The 12,236-nt window shown below is 52.7% G+C and overlaps 4 protein-coding genes across 4 annotated transcripts; 1 reads left to right on the top strand and 3 right to left on the bottom strand.

Moving 5' to 3' along the window:
• Positions 1-249: 249 nt before the first annotated feature.
• Positions 250-4,160, bottom strand: BU26DRAFT_547144 (uncharacterized protein). Its single transcript, XM_033831872.1, has 4 exons — positions 3,685-4,160; positions 2,881-3,620; positions 2,176-2,826; positions 250-2,128 (listed from the first exon to the last, which is right to left on the bottom strand). Exons 1-4 carry the CDS (start codon positions 4,101-4,103, stop codon positions 717-719), a joined length of 3,222 nt encoding a protein of 1,073 aa, XP_033690096.1. The 5' UTR covers positions 4,104-4,160; the 3' UTR covers positions 250-716.
• Positions 4,161-4,227: 67 nt separating this feature from the next.
• Positions 4,228-7,247, bottom strand: BU26DRAFT_475772 (uncharacterized protein; the record flags this gene model as incomplete). The annotated part of the gene is made up of 7 exons (XM_033825549.1): positions 4,228-4,904; positions 4,975-5,128; positions 5,355-5,466; positions 5,525-6,097; positions 6,150-6,527; positions 6,585-6,777; positions 6,900-7,247. Coding segments are annotated over 7 exons (2,433 nt in total), but the record flags the coding sequence as incomplete, so codon positions are not given.
• A 1,192-nt stretch (positions 7,248-8,439) lies between these two features.
• On the top strand, positions 8,440-10,587 carry BU26DRAFT_514889 (SGL-domain-containing protein). Its single transcript, XM_033827938.1, has 3 exons — positions 8,440-9,128; positions 9,316-9,479; positions 9,541-10,587. The coding sequence occupies exons 1-3, from the start codon at positions 8,934-8,936 to the stop codon at positions 10,331-10,333; spliced, it is 1,152 nt and encodes a 383-aa protein (XP_033690098.1). The 5' UTR covers positions 8,440-8,933; the 3' UTR covers positions 10,334-10,587.
• Positions 10,588-11,257: 670 nt separating this feature from the next.
• BU26DRAFT_150745 (uncharacterized protein) lies at positions 11,258-11,899 on the bottom strand. The gene has a single exon (XM_033819976.1). The coding sequence runs from the start codon at positions 11,778-11,780 to the stop codon at positions 11,418-11,420; it is 363 nt and encodes a 120-aa protein (XP_033690099.1). The 5' UTR covers positions 11,781-11,899; the 3' UTR covers positions 11,258-11,417.
• Positions 11,900-12,236: the final 337 nt, after the last annotated feature.

Here is a 12,236-nt window from a genome sequence, read left to right on the forward strand (position 1 = left end):
GATACCGGATAGCACATCAGCGCCCATTGCCGACCCGGGCGCAAAACCCTGCCCTACATCATGGACACCAATATCCCACTCATCGTCTGTGGTCTCAGAATACTCCAAACTCGCCGATAAGGTTATTGAAGTTCTATGCTCTTAACGAACAATTCGAATAAGACGCTCAGGGTGGTGAGTGAGGGGAATAAGTGGCTGTACATCCACTGCTGCAGCAACGAAGTCGAGCTATATGGTATCCCAGAACATCACTAATTGACATGCCCTATTCTCCCGCATTATCCCACCAGTTCCACTCATACTAAACCCAAACCCCAGGCCGACCTCTGGGAAATCCATATCCTCGCGCGCATCACTCCCTTCCCACACTCCACTTCACGGGTAATCGATCGCCTCAACCCTATTCACCCCGTCATAAAATCCTGCGACGGCCGCACATGTCGCAACCCCTGGTTCGTCCTGCGATCACCCAACGCATCACTGATCGCCAGTCTCGCCAGCGCGCTCAAACCAGCCTACGATGCCTTATTTGTAGTTGACGGATGAGGATTTAGGTTTGAGTGGTGAGGGCGGGAATTGCGTGGGCGGGAAATCTGGTTATGGTGGACTGAGCGCAGAAATAGAAGATAGGGGCTGTGTCGTCGGATGTGTGCCTGGAACTATGAAGGTATCTAGGCATCAAACATGTAGAGTCTTGTCTATCGCGCTCAAGCAGGTCAGCTCTCATCAAAGCTTCGAATAGTTCCATCCTTAGAAGCGCTGGCCTCGGTCTTTTGCTTCTTGCGCCTGCCCGACCGAAAGAGCCATCCACCTGTTTTCCTTCGCGAGACCTCATCTGTGGTTGGGGACGCTGTAGGGGGCTGGCTCCTGCCCCCATTTGACGGTGTTGAGCCGACACTGGAGCCAATACCGCTATCAGGAGGGGACGCGGCGGGGGTGTCATTTGATGCTGAAGGCCCGGCCTCTTCTTCTGGGTCACCGCTATCTCCCCACCTCAGAGGCAATTTTCGGTTATGGCCAAAGATAACAGCGCCCGAATCTTCCAGTCGCGACGGGCTCCTATACTGTCTCGCCCAAAGACTTGGAAAGCTGGACGGAAGCAAAACCTGAACTCTGTCGCAGCACTTCGAGATCTTCGGCTTCTTCGAGCGTTTGCATGGCCCGAATATCGTCTCGGGGTTGTGCCAGCGGATATCGTCAATAAGTCTCCAAGGATTGCTGAGGGTATCGCCTCTCTTCTTCAAGATCTCTTTCAAGTCTGAGACGCAGACAGTGAGGTAATCAAGACCTCTGGGCACCGTCTTCCAATGGGCACAGATTTGGATTTCACTCGACGGGGATAAAAGATCACCGAAACCGCGACCGAAGAGAGTGACGGCGTGCATAGCTCTGGCGAAGTCGACCCAGCCGGCTCCTGTAGATGCTAGGGTCACAACACGGGGCCACAAAGGATCCTCGTCTGAAGCAACGTCCATGAAATCGAAGCCTTCCAACTGCCTTCTTGAGCTGGCCTTGACTTTGAACCCAATACCGTCTTGGGAGTCTACTTGCGACTGGTACGCGATCATTTGCTCCAGGACGTGGTAGATGTGGTCCACTCGATCCTTAAAGCAGTAGAAGGTCGTCGTCTTCTTCGTTATTCTCTCGGTATCTTCCCCTTGTTTGGTTGTCTCCTCCTCGAAGCTGTCCTCAGGCCTTTGGTGTAACCTAATGCTCCAGTTTTGGTTGTTGGTTAGGACGGAAATAGCTGCGGCCTTCCCGATGCGATCTGAACCTGCCTCGACTAAGTCCTTGGCATCGGACAGGAACAGATCAGCGAAGTCGTCGTCCTGGTTATTCCTAAGAGATGCGCGGACAAGGTGAAGGAGCGCGCTGACGCCATCGACCATCCACGCCCTCCGATCCGCCACATCATACAGTATGACGAACTTCTTCGAAATCCATCTCAACTGGGATAAGTAGTCGTCCCTTGCTCTGATAAAGACAGGATTGTCCTTCTTCCCAACTAGGAATGAAGCGCCCGCGGTAATGAACTGGCCCCCAGAAATTGTGACCTTCTCGAAGGCACATCCTTGGTGCGTTCTCTGTAGCTGAGACCAGTTTATCGAGTAATTGGCTGTGGGCGACCCTTTGCACATATTAGCAGATCGCATTGAAGAGCAACGGTAGTCTTACCTGTAAGGCAGGATACTTTCGAACACCAACCAACAACGTGGCGCGCTGATTGTAGGGAATGGATTCCGATCCTTGTGGACCATGGTTCCGTAGTCACTTGGATGCGAGGGTCTGTGTATGAAATGTGCTCTCCATCATCATTGAAGAGGAAATGCCAAACGACCATATCCGCAACAAGCCGAGTGACACATAGCATAGCACAGAAGCTCTTGATGAAGATGTTGCCGGCGAATTGGTCAATGCGACGTGCGCCCAATAAGCCCGCCACAATGTTGAGAGGCATTTCAATCCCAGTGTCTCCTTCCGGTTTGGCTAGCACAGGGAAGCCTTTGACAATGACCGGATTGCGGAATAGAGCATGCCAGCACCGGCCGTTAGGTAGGATAGGTTCCACATCTTGGTGTCTCGCGAACGTAGACTCAATATAGCACTTCGCAACGGTTTGGCCATCGGCAGGGATTCCAACGTCCACACGGATATATGGAGAGCAATAAGCCACTCCCAAATCATCTGGTGCGGAACGTAGAGCGGCCCCCATCCAAGCAAGCTGCTCCCCAATCTCGGCAACCGCGTCTAGCGTCCCAAGAGCAGTGAGACAGACCGCAGATTCTGTCAGACTGGCTTGGACAGTGGTACCATTCTGCAGATTGTCTAATGAAAGGCTTAGCATGGAATGCATAGTTCACCATAAATTCAATGACTTACATTGTTTGGATACAAACATGCCCCCAGCCTGGCGAAGAGCACCTCTCAGCGCTTCAAGGACGCCAATTCCAGTCAGCGGCCAAGTTTGTTGGATGTATTGTTCCGTAGTCAATGCCTGTGCATCGGTTGCCGTGCCGGTCAGGGTAATCACCTTTCCAATCGCTTCTTCAGGTCTCTCTTGGTATTCCTGTTCCCGAAGAAATTCTAGAGGACGCCAGTTGACAGAAAATTCAACAACACATATGTTGGGCCCTTCACTTCGACTGAGCGTTCTGGCAGCATTACTGCGTGACAACTGCATCAGAATCTCATCCTCAATGCTCCGCATGATGTTCGGATATGGCCATGAAACCGCGATGTTCCGGCGTATTCGTGATAGGAGCCATTGATATGCGGAGCTTCCTGCCACACAGCCTCGATATGATGGGAGTTTCACTGGCTCATCCTCCTCGTTCGAATCCTGTTCGTCGAAATCTTTGACGCCAAAGAATGTCTCCTGGGGTGACCGGGACCCATTTACTTCGATTCCAGGACCTCGGGGTTCTTTAATGACTTCATATGTGTCTTCCAGATCTTCCACGGCTATAGGAGCGGCTGCCTGGGGAATATGATCACCCGGTTCTTCTGGGGGATCTTCTCCGAGCATCCATAGTGTAACTTTCTCATTGGAAGGCGGATCCCGTACTTGGCTTCTCATATCCTGAACTTCAAAGTGCTCTCTTAGCCGAGTAGCAATGATTCTATCTCGAAAAAGAAGATTAGCGGACCGCCCAAAGAACTTACGCAAGGGACGTATAGGCTTACTCTCTATGCTTGCTCACAAATACCATCACAGCTCTCGCATTTTGAGACTCTCCCAAGTATCCGACGCTCCTCGCAAATGCCTTCAGGAGTCGAGGCAGAATAACGCATATTTGGTCCACAGAAACGTCGTCACGGGCTCGGCCGACCAAGATGTTGTCTGCCAAATCATCGACTAATTCAGCAATATAACGTTCTTTGGTCGATATTGTAGCAGTTGTCGCATCTGAATAAATGCTCTTGCAAATATCAGGCCCGACACCGTTATCAATGCCGCCCCCAGAACCAACCTCTGCAGGGTCATCTTTAGCATTTTCCGTCATCGGGCTATCGTGAACCGCCTCTTGGCTTTGACGGATTCGACATGCATCTTGTGGTGCAGAGGCGTACCCCGAGTCAGAGAAGGCGAAATTCATGGCCATTTCGACTCTTGCACCGAAAGATTCGTTCCAGTTGGATTTCCCTGGTGCAATCTGCGGACCATAACCTGTTGGACCTAGTCGGAGTGATTCCGCTTCGTGTAGGTCCGTGGTTACGACAAGTTCTGCTTCAGAGGGAGTTTCCAAACGTCCAGAGGTGTCTCCTGCGGTAAGTCCGGGGCAGTGAAGTTCATGCCTCTTGCGTGCCTCCTCATCCTTAAAGCCCTCAGAGAAGTAGAAGCATGTAATGCAAGAGCATTTGAAGCTCCTCTCGTCGTCGTAGGATTGACGGAATTTGGCAAGTTCTTCGGGTGGCAGGGTCCGCGGCAGCTGTTCGAGTACTCGCCGATTACGATCTAGCGCCGTGGCAAGGTCCGGAATGCTGATTGCGTGGCCGCGGCTGGAGCCCCTTTGAAAAAGATAGATGTGGCTAAGAACTACAACTAAGGCATCATGGAGGGGGTGGTTTGCGAAAACCTTGCAGCTTTCTTGACATTCGGGAATTGCGGCCCAGGGTTCTTTTCGATATCGTGATATGAAACCATCCAGCGCAACGGAAAGTTGATTCAGAAGGCCGGGTTGCACGTCGAGGCTTCCTTTTCCGGCCACGACGAAGGCGTTCAAATGCCTGTACCAGTTGGCGACGGCGTAATCTTGAAAGGCAAGATGGCCCTCTAGTGCGAACTGCTTCAGAGTATTATCGCTGATGTTTCCATCAAGTTTAAAGCAGGGCCAGGTAAGATAACGCAGGCAGAGAATTGAGAGCTCACACTCTACCGTGGGTATATGTATCACGTTCGTATACTGCGAGAGGTACCTGACAACCGTTAGCGAACTTTTAAAGTCCTCCGAGTACCCGACCTCACCATGCTACGGAGCTGTGAACCAAACCCATCCGGTCACCAATAGATCGAGTCAAGGGGGAGATGTCGTAGATAAGCTTTCTGCAATCTCGCAATGCGTCGTGGATCGTTTCTGTGTCGACATCCATGGACAAGGCGCATCCAATTTCCCTCCATGTCCATTGTCTTTTGGCACAGGTCATCCAACCCAGAACTTTTCTGGCGATTTCCCACTGAGTGGAATCGCATGAATCCTTGATCCGTATGTGGTCCCTTTCGTATCTACCCGCATGTCAGTAAGTCTTAGAGCTGCCACGATATTTAATAAGATAACGCTATTCCAAGCAAAAATGCGTACCGTCTGGTTATACGGCGCCGAAGAGGTTTTTATAAGATCATGCAGCTGACTTACACCTGTGCCAATCCGTGGGGAGATTCGTCGAGCTGGATCCGATCAAGAAGATCTTGTTGACTGGGATGTAGTTCGAGGTCATCCAGGACTAGCTCGACATACAGAAACATCCCTACAGAGTTTCGAGAGTCAGATTCCTTGAGTAGGCAAGATGATTCGGTTGAACATACCTTGAGCTCTTGCAACAGCTAGATTTGTGAGATACTCCACCGTGTCCTCTATTAATGGAGCATATTTACGCGCTATCTTGTCGATCCATTGTTTCGTGTATGTGCGGATGTCGGCCTCGTTGTCTGCTGGTGAAATGGAAATTTCTCTCGGCGGAAAAGTCGGTCTGGGAGCCGAATGTAAAGTTCGTCTGATATCGGCATAGTCCCGACTCACGAACAGAACACGGACTCGTCCAGGCTCATCGGTGCAGCAGTGATTAATCAGCTCCCAAAGACACTCTACGATCACCTTCCGTTGTCCCGGCTCACACTCGTCAAGACCATCAACGACGATGTATTGCTTCGGTAACTTGAATGCGATCGCCTTCCAGAGGCGTTTGATCATGGTAATGGAAGAGAGAACGGGCTCATTGCTGGATGTATCCGGAAGATGCCTTATGAGCTGGATGAGGAGGCCTGCCAGAACAGTAACAGCCTCCGCTTCTTGGCCACAGTGACAGTAGAAGTAACTTGCCACAGACGAATCACGGGATCTGCATTCATCGATTATAGCAGACGCAAGAATTGTTTTACCTAGTCGATCGTGAGTTAAAGCGCAAACGTTTTGAAGAAACAGGCAACCTACCAGCTCCAGGAATGCCATTTATCCAAAGGATTGGGGTCATAGGAGTACTGGCGCTGAGCCAATCCACCAGATACTCATGCTTCAAAATCCATCGACATGTGGAGGGGAATTCCTTCCGCACTGCGCAGTATCCTTCGTGGTCCCATTTCCAAGCTGGAGGCTGATGCTGCAACAACGAGGCTTCGTATATCAACTGTTCATGTGATGCTTGCCCTCCGAGTTTGCTCTTTGCATCACCAAGCTCTTCCTCGAAACGTTGGATTCGGCTTAGACCAGCCTGGGTTTCGATCTGGTCTCTATATGCACGGAGACTCCTTACTATTCTATCCGTCTCTGTGCCGAACTTCGTCCACAGAGGATGGAAGCGCTGTTTCCAGACTGTATAATCTGTCGTCAATATAATTGCCCTTGCCCTTCTCATCAAGGAGCTCTTACACTTTCTCGAAAAGATACGAATTGCCCACTGATGGAATTCAAGGAGGTTCACATATATCAGCCCGAGAGTTTGTATCATCAACGGCGTATTATTGAACATGGATCCGTACTCGTGAATGAACGGGAGCTGTTCACCGATCTGTTGATATGCATCCAATAGACACTCGAAAGAGTATATGAATTTGCTAGCCTCCTGGTTCACATTAGCTCATCATTCAGAGAGCGGTGGCTCAAATAGTAGTGGTACTGCAATTCCACGCAGAAAGTACCAACATGAAAGAAGAAACGGGGAAGGTAAGGGCTAAACTTGCGTACCGAAAGCAGAAACTTGATAGGGCCCCATGTAAAGGCAACAAGGTCTGCAGTATTGAAAAGCACCTCGATGGCGTTCTCGAATCGCGGAAGCACCTCGAAAACAATCTGCAGCCGGGCGAGATGGACCATATTCTTATTTACCTCTTGCTTGGACTGAATCTGCAATATCTCACGCTCTACATCATCGTAGGTGGTATTCCGAAACTCGCTGAGTTGCTTATCTGACAGCGTGGCTTTGAATCTTGAGAGCGCTGATTCGACCACCTCGCGGCCCTGCGCCGGTTGTGTCCCCACCGAGGGCAAAGGCGAGGTTGAACTGACGCATGTTGTGCTCTCCGATGTATCCATCCGTGTTCAGGGTCGACGCAAAAGTAATGTCAATTTGACGGATGTTGGGGGACAAGAGGGTTAAGTTATGGAGGTGCCAGGTTTCGCAGAAGGAAGGCCGAGCTCTGACCGGTGAGCGTAGTGGCTTATGCAAATCTATGGTGGATTCAGCGTGCCACGTAACAGATGCACGAGGGCGTTACTCACAAGACTCTCGGCGACTCTCATGGCGAGGCAGACCGCCAGTCGGCGACAATCATACACGCGTTCTCCTCGCCCTCCGCTCCAACCCCGCTATTCAGTACCAGCCTTGTGTATTCTCGAATTGGAAACCGATAGACTGGCATAGGAGTAGAATGGCTTATTGGAGGTATCACTCAGAATGAAAGACGACCAACAAACGGCCCAGAACGCGGGAAACCATGAACAACCCTTTTTTGGCGAGGACTCCCATTCTACGCTGAATCCCATGTCATCAGTATAACCTCTTCTTACTGCGCTTGGCAATCAACAGCCTTCCTCGCAATCTCTCCCGTCAGATATCCCGTATTCACTAGTGTAATCACATTAAGCGCCCCCGCCCCGTAGCAGCCACCAATAGGTAGTTGCACTGCACACCGGCGGCTGGGCAAGTTCCGCGTGCTGCTATATCGGACTCCCCGTTATATACGTTCATGTGAACCTCTTCCAGGCGCGCGCCAGTAGCAGACATACTGCTGGTGGGTTGATTTGAGGAAGGTGTTTGCTCCAGCGCGAGAATGGGTTGGGCGTGGAACATCGCTTGAGCGAAAGTGTAGCCTCGTAAGCGCACTTCAGTTGTATCTCTACTTTTCAGCTTTGATGGATCCCAGCCGAATAGTAGCTGCACTCCAGTCGAGCAATACCGAATTGGCCAACCGGTGTTCAACTTCGTTCATCGCTATCCCTCTACAGTATTCTCAATCATCCCTTGCGAGTTTGTCACGCTCTTTTGCTGCCGCCAGCCTTTCATCCGTCTCTTGCTTTCCATGGTTTGAGAAAGTTGCTGTCCGCTCGGGTATGCGGCTCCATCGACTTGATCCATCGCTTCAGCCTTCGGTTCTTTGCCGTAATACTTTCTCTCCTGCCGATCTCGCAGCTCACAAATCGCGAATGCTGGCGAAGCCGCCTTAAGTCCTCCGCCACACCATCTTGAGCGCTCAAACTGCTCCACCGCGATCGCAATTCCCGGAATCCAACAAGTGAACAGTTCGCCCATACAACGCGCACCCGTTCTTCGGAAAATTATGCTCGATCTAAGATAAATTGCTCCGCCAATGAGCCATATATTAGCCTCGATACACCCGGAGCCGGAGCCGGAGAATCCATATTTGCGTAGCTCTCGCTCACGCGTCGCGTCCACGGACCGCTCAGCCGACAGCCAACTCCAGGTCCAACGGCACTATATCCTCACTATACTTTATCTATCGCCCCTTCTGTGCGGCAGCTTTCGCTGAGACGCACAAGCTTTCCGGCGCCTGGAGCCGCGCAGACGGATTGATTGCAGCGGGCTCGCCTGCTGTCCGAGCGATGGCACGACCGCGCGAGCGACGCAAAAGAGAGCGGTTATGTATGTATGTATCTGGGGCGGCACCTCCGAAGTAGAATTTCTTTGGCTTTGTATTTGGGGGCGTGATACTGTGACGTCGAGACCGCATCGCGCAAAGCTAGGACAGGACGTCATTCGAAATGGGAGCGACGCTATCGAAGCTGTGGGGCTCGTTCAAGGCTGCCTTTTTTGGAGGCGGAGGAAGGAGCCACAATAACACCGCGAACGGGCAGCCTAAGGACACGGAGAACGGTCTCCCGACGTCGAATACGCCTGCGAAACCGCCGACGCCGCTGCCAGACATGGGAGGCGTGAAGAAGTACGAGATCACTGAGGTACGTGAAGTGTCGGTTTTGCGAGGTGTGGTCGTGGCGGTGGGGTAGCTTTCTGCCCCGCTGAAGTCATCGCCAGACTCCTGAGCTCTTTTGCGATGCTCGTCGCCCACGACAAGCCCCACGACTGCTCAATTGCTCTTTCCGGGACGTCAGAAGACTGTGCTGACCCTCAATTCTTCTTTCACAGCCATGGATCAAGCTCAATTGCTCCCTCGGCGAAGCGCCCTTCTGGGAAGAGAAGACCAACTCGCTCCGCTTCCTCGACGTCGAGAAATGCCGCCTGCACCACGTCGACCTGAACGCCGGTCCGTCGAGCCATAAGGTGATAAAGGAGTGGGACATCTCGATAGGGTGAGCACATATCCACGCTCACAAAGCGGACACAAGGAGCACATAGCTGACGCTCCCGCAGATGCACCGCAGACATCGAAGGCAACGACTCCGAGTTCATCTTCGGCGGCAAATACGGCTACGGCATCTGCAACCGCGCCACCGGCGAGTACCGCTGGATCAAGAAAGTCTGGTCCGAGGAGGAGGTAGCGGCGGGAAAACCGGACCTCATGCGCGGCAACGACGGCGCCGTCGACTCGCAGGGCCGCTTCTGGGTCGGCTTCATGTTCGACCCGCTGAAGTGCGACATGAACTCCGAGGGCGCCGTCTTCCGCCTCAACCCCGATCTCTCGCTCGACCGCCCCCTGTCCAATATCACCATCCCCAACGGCACGACCTGGAACAAGGATGATAATACCATGTTCTTCGCCGACAGCCCGTTCAAGACTATCTATCAGTTTGACTACGATCCGCAGACGGGCGATGTCACGAATAAGCGCCCGTTCTTCGTCATGCCGGAGGACAATCGGTATGGTGAGGGCGCCGTGCCGGATGGACACTGCATCGATGAGGAGGGATACATGTGGACGGCGCTGCATGGTGGCGGCCATGTGCTGCGGATTTCGCCGCAGGGAGAGATCGTGGCTGAGATTAAGGTGCCGACACAGCAGCCTACGTGCCCCTGCTTCTGCGGCGATGATCTCGTCATTACAAGCGCCGGGGGGACGAGTGGTCCGGATGGAAAGGGCGTGGATGAGTTTGCAGGAAGCGTGTTCAAGATCAACGTCGGTGTGAGGGGGCTGAAGAGGTTCAGATTCAAGGGCGGAGCGGCCATTGAGGGAGGAAAGGTGGATGGGCAGATTGTCGGCGAATGATCGCTCGGCTTTCGGTGTAGGGTGACGAGGAGGTGCGCACTGGGATGACGGGCTGTAATGCGTGGCGGTGGAGAGAGTAAGCTAAACCCATACTTAAATTGCGATATCCTCCTCTTTTCTGCCACAATGACTTGCATCCCAGGCACCTCTATCCCGCATACTTTCCAGACTTGCACGTCGCCTGTGTCAACACAGGCGAGGTACAATCTCTTAACACCCCACTAGACCCCGAAGACTTCGTTTCAAGACGGGCATCCAAGGTATAGGTCTCGATCACCGATTGCATTCTCCAAGCGGAGGCGGCGGGCATTGGGGGTTTCCTCGAAAGCTATATGAAGCCTTGTCGCCGAACGAGGAGCACTCACCCAATCCACGGCGAAGAGTGCCGCGCATAAACGTTCGTCCGAACGCAAACAGCGCAGTACTAGCCCCCCGAGTGGGCACATATGCAGCCACTGGACTGACCAACGTTTTGCGTCCCCTTCAGCTGCTAGTCCTCAGGACTATGACAAGGAACCATCTAGCCACCGCCCCAAGCCCACAGCGCAGCTCAAATCCATGCTCAGTGCCCGAAGCAGGCATGTTCTCATCATCCGCCACTTCTATGCGCGACGCCAAAACACGAGACGAATGCCGACATAGCCCGCCGACGGGGTGCTTATCACGAGTGGCGGTCGTGCCTAGCTTAGGCTCCACATCAGGTGCTCGGGGCTACAAGTCCTTCTACCAGAGCAAGGAGGTCAACTTCAGGAGAATAGGGTGATTCAACGAGCGGATACTCATCGCGAGAGACACGCTTCGGCACGTCAACGTTCGGCTCCAGCAGACATGAATCTCTGTACTTCGCGTTAGGGCAAGAAGGCCAGGGCCAGGACAGGCCTGCAGACTGCGTGAGAGGCCTCCCAGCCGTCATTCGACTACCAGAGATGCGGGAATATGGACCATATCTTATCGGAGGCCACAGTGGCAAGAGCGCTCACGCCTAGCAGACGCGTGTAACCGGCGTCAACATGCCGTCTCAACATCAACGCCCAGGTTTGGGGATTGGCGGAGGAAGTTGAGCATCCGGGTGCCGCGCATTGTCTTACTTTATGTTCAGTAGGTCCATCACTAGGTATAACCCCGCTCCTCTAGCTTCAGCACGTCGGCGGATATCAAGTATCTGAAGAGACCCAAGCATGAAATGATGCCAAACATACCCTCGATCATGCGCGTCGGCAGAAGCTTCCAGGATGCAGAAGGGAGCTGTGTGTGCTCCGAAAATCCTTTCCAGGACTCCTCGACGCTCCGCTGCACATCCTCTCAAAAGAAGAAGACTTTCGAGTAGTTGAGAGCGAGCAGGGGCAAGAGAAAGCGGGGAAGACGTGTAGCGCAATCGGTCATCCACGCTGTATCTGAGGGCGGGATATCTCCGAAGATAATGCCATTGTAGTCGAGTTCTTCTCATGCGCCGTTCGCGCCGCGAGCTCTTGAGTCGTGCTAAGGGAAGGGGATGAGGGATCGCGAGAGAACGAGGGGATACGGTTGCTAGTAGTGAGGATACAGAGCACGTGGAAGGATTGAACGTGCTGCGAATTGAGCTGGACTGAACTGAACCGATCTTCGAGTTTGACAATGTCAGCGGCGACGAAGTACCCAAGGGCTGAGGTACGTACTTAATAGATCAACGAGACTAGCGTCGCTCATGGATCCATCGCTACGCACTTTTACCGCGGAGTATACACACAAGGTGAAGGAGCATCTTCTACCAAGGGGTACTTTCGATGAACAAAGATACCAAGGTGGACGAGAGAAGGGGAAGGCCGCGAAGAAGAGTCCCAAGCTCGTTGCTGTGATGGTTCGGATATGCTTCTCAACAGCAAATTGCAGCGAAGGGTCACGCTGTAGTCCGGTAGCTCTATCC

The sequence above is a fragment of the Trematosphaeria pertusa genome, assembly GCF_010094035.1.
Source record: "Trematosphaeria pertusa strain CBS 122368 unplaced genomic scaffold BU26scaffold_2, whole genome shotgun sequence".
In the NCBI taxonomy this organism is placed as follows: Eukaryota; Fungi; Ascomycota; class Dothideomycetes; order Pleosporales; family Trematosphaeriaceae; genus Trematosphaeria; species Trematosphaeria pertusa.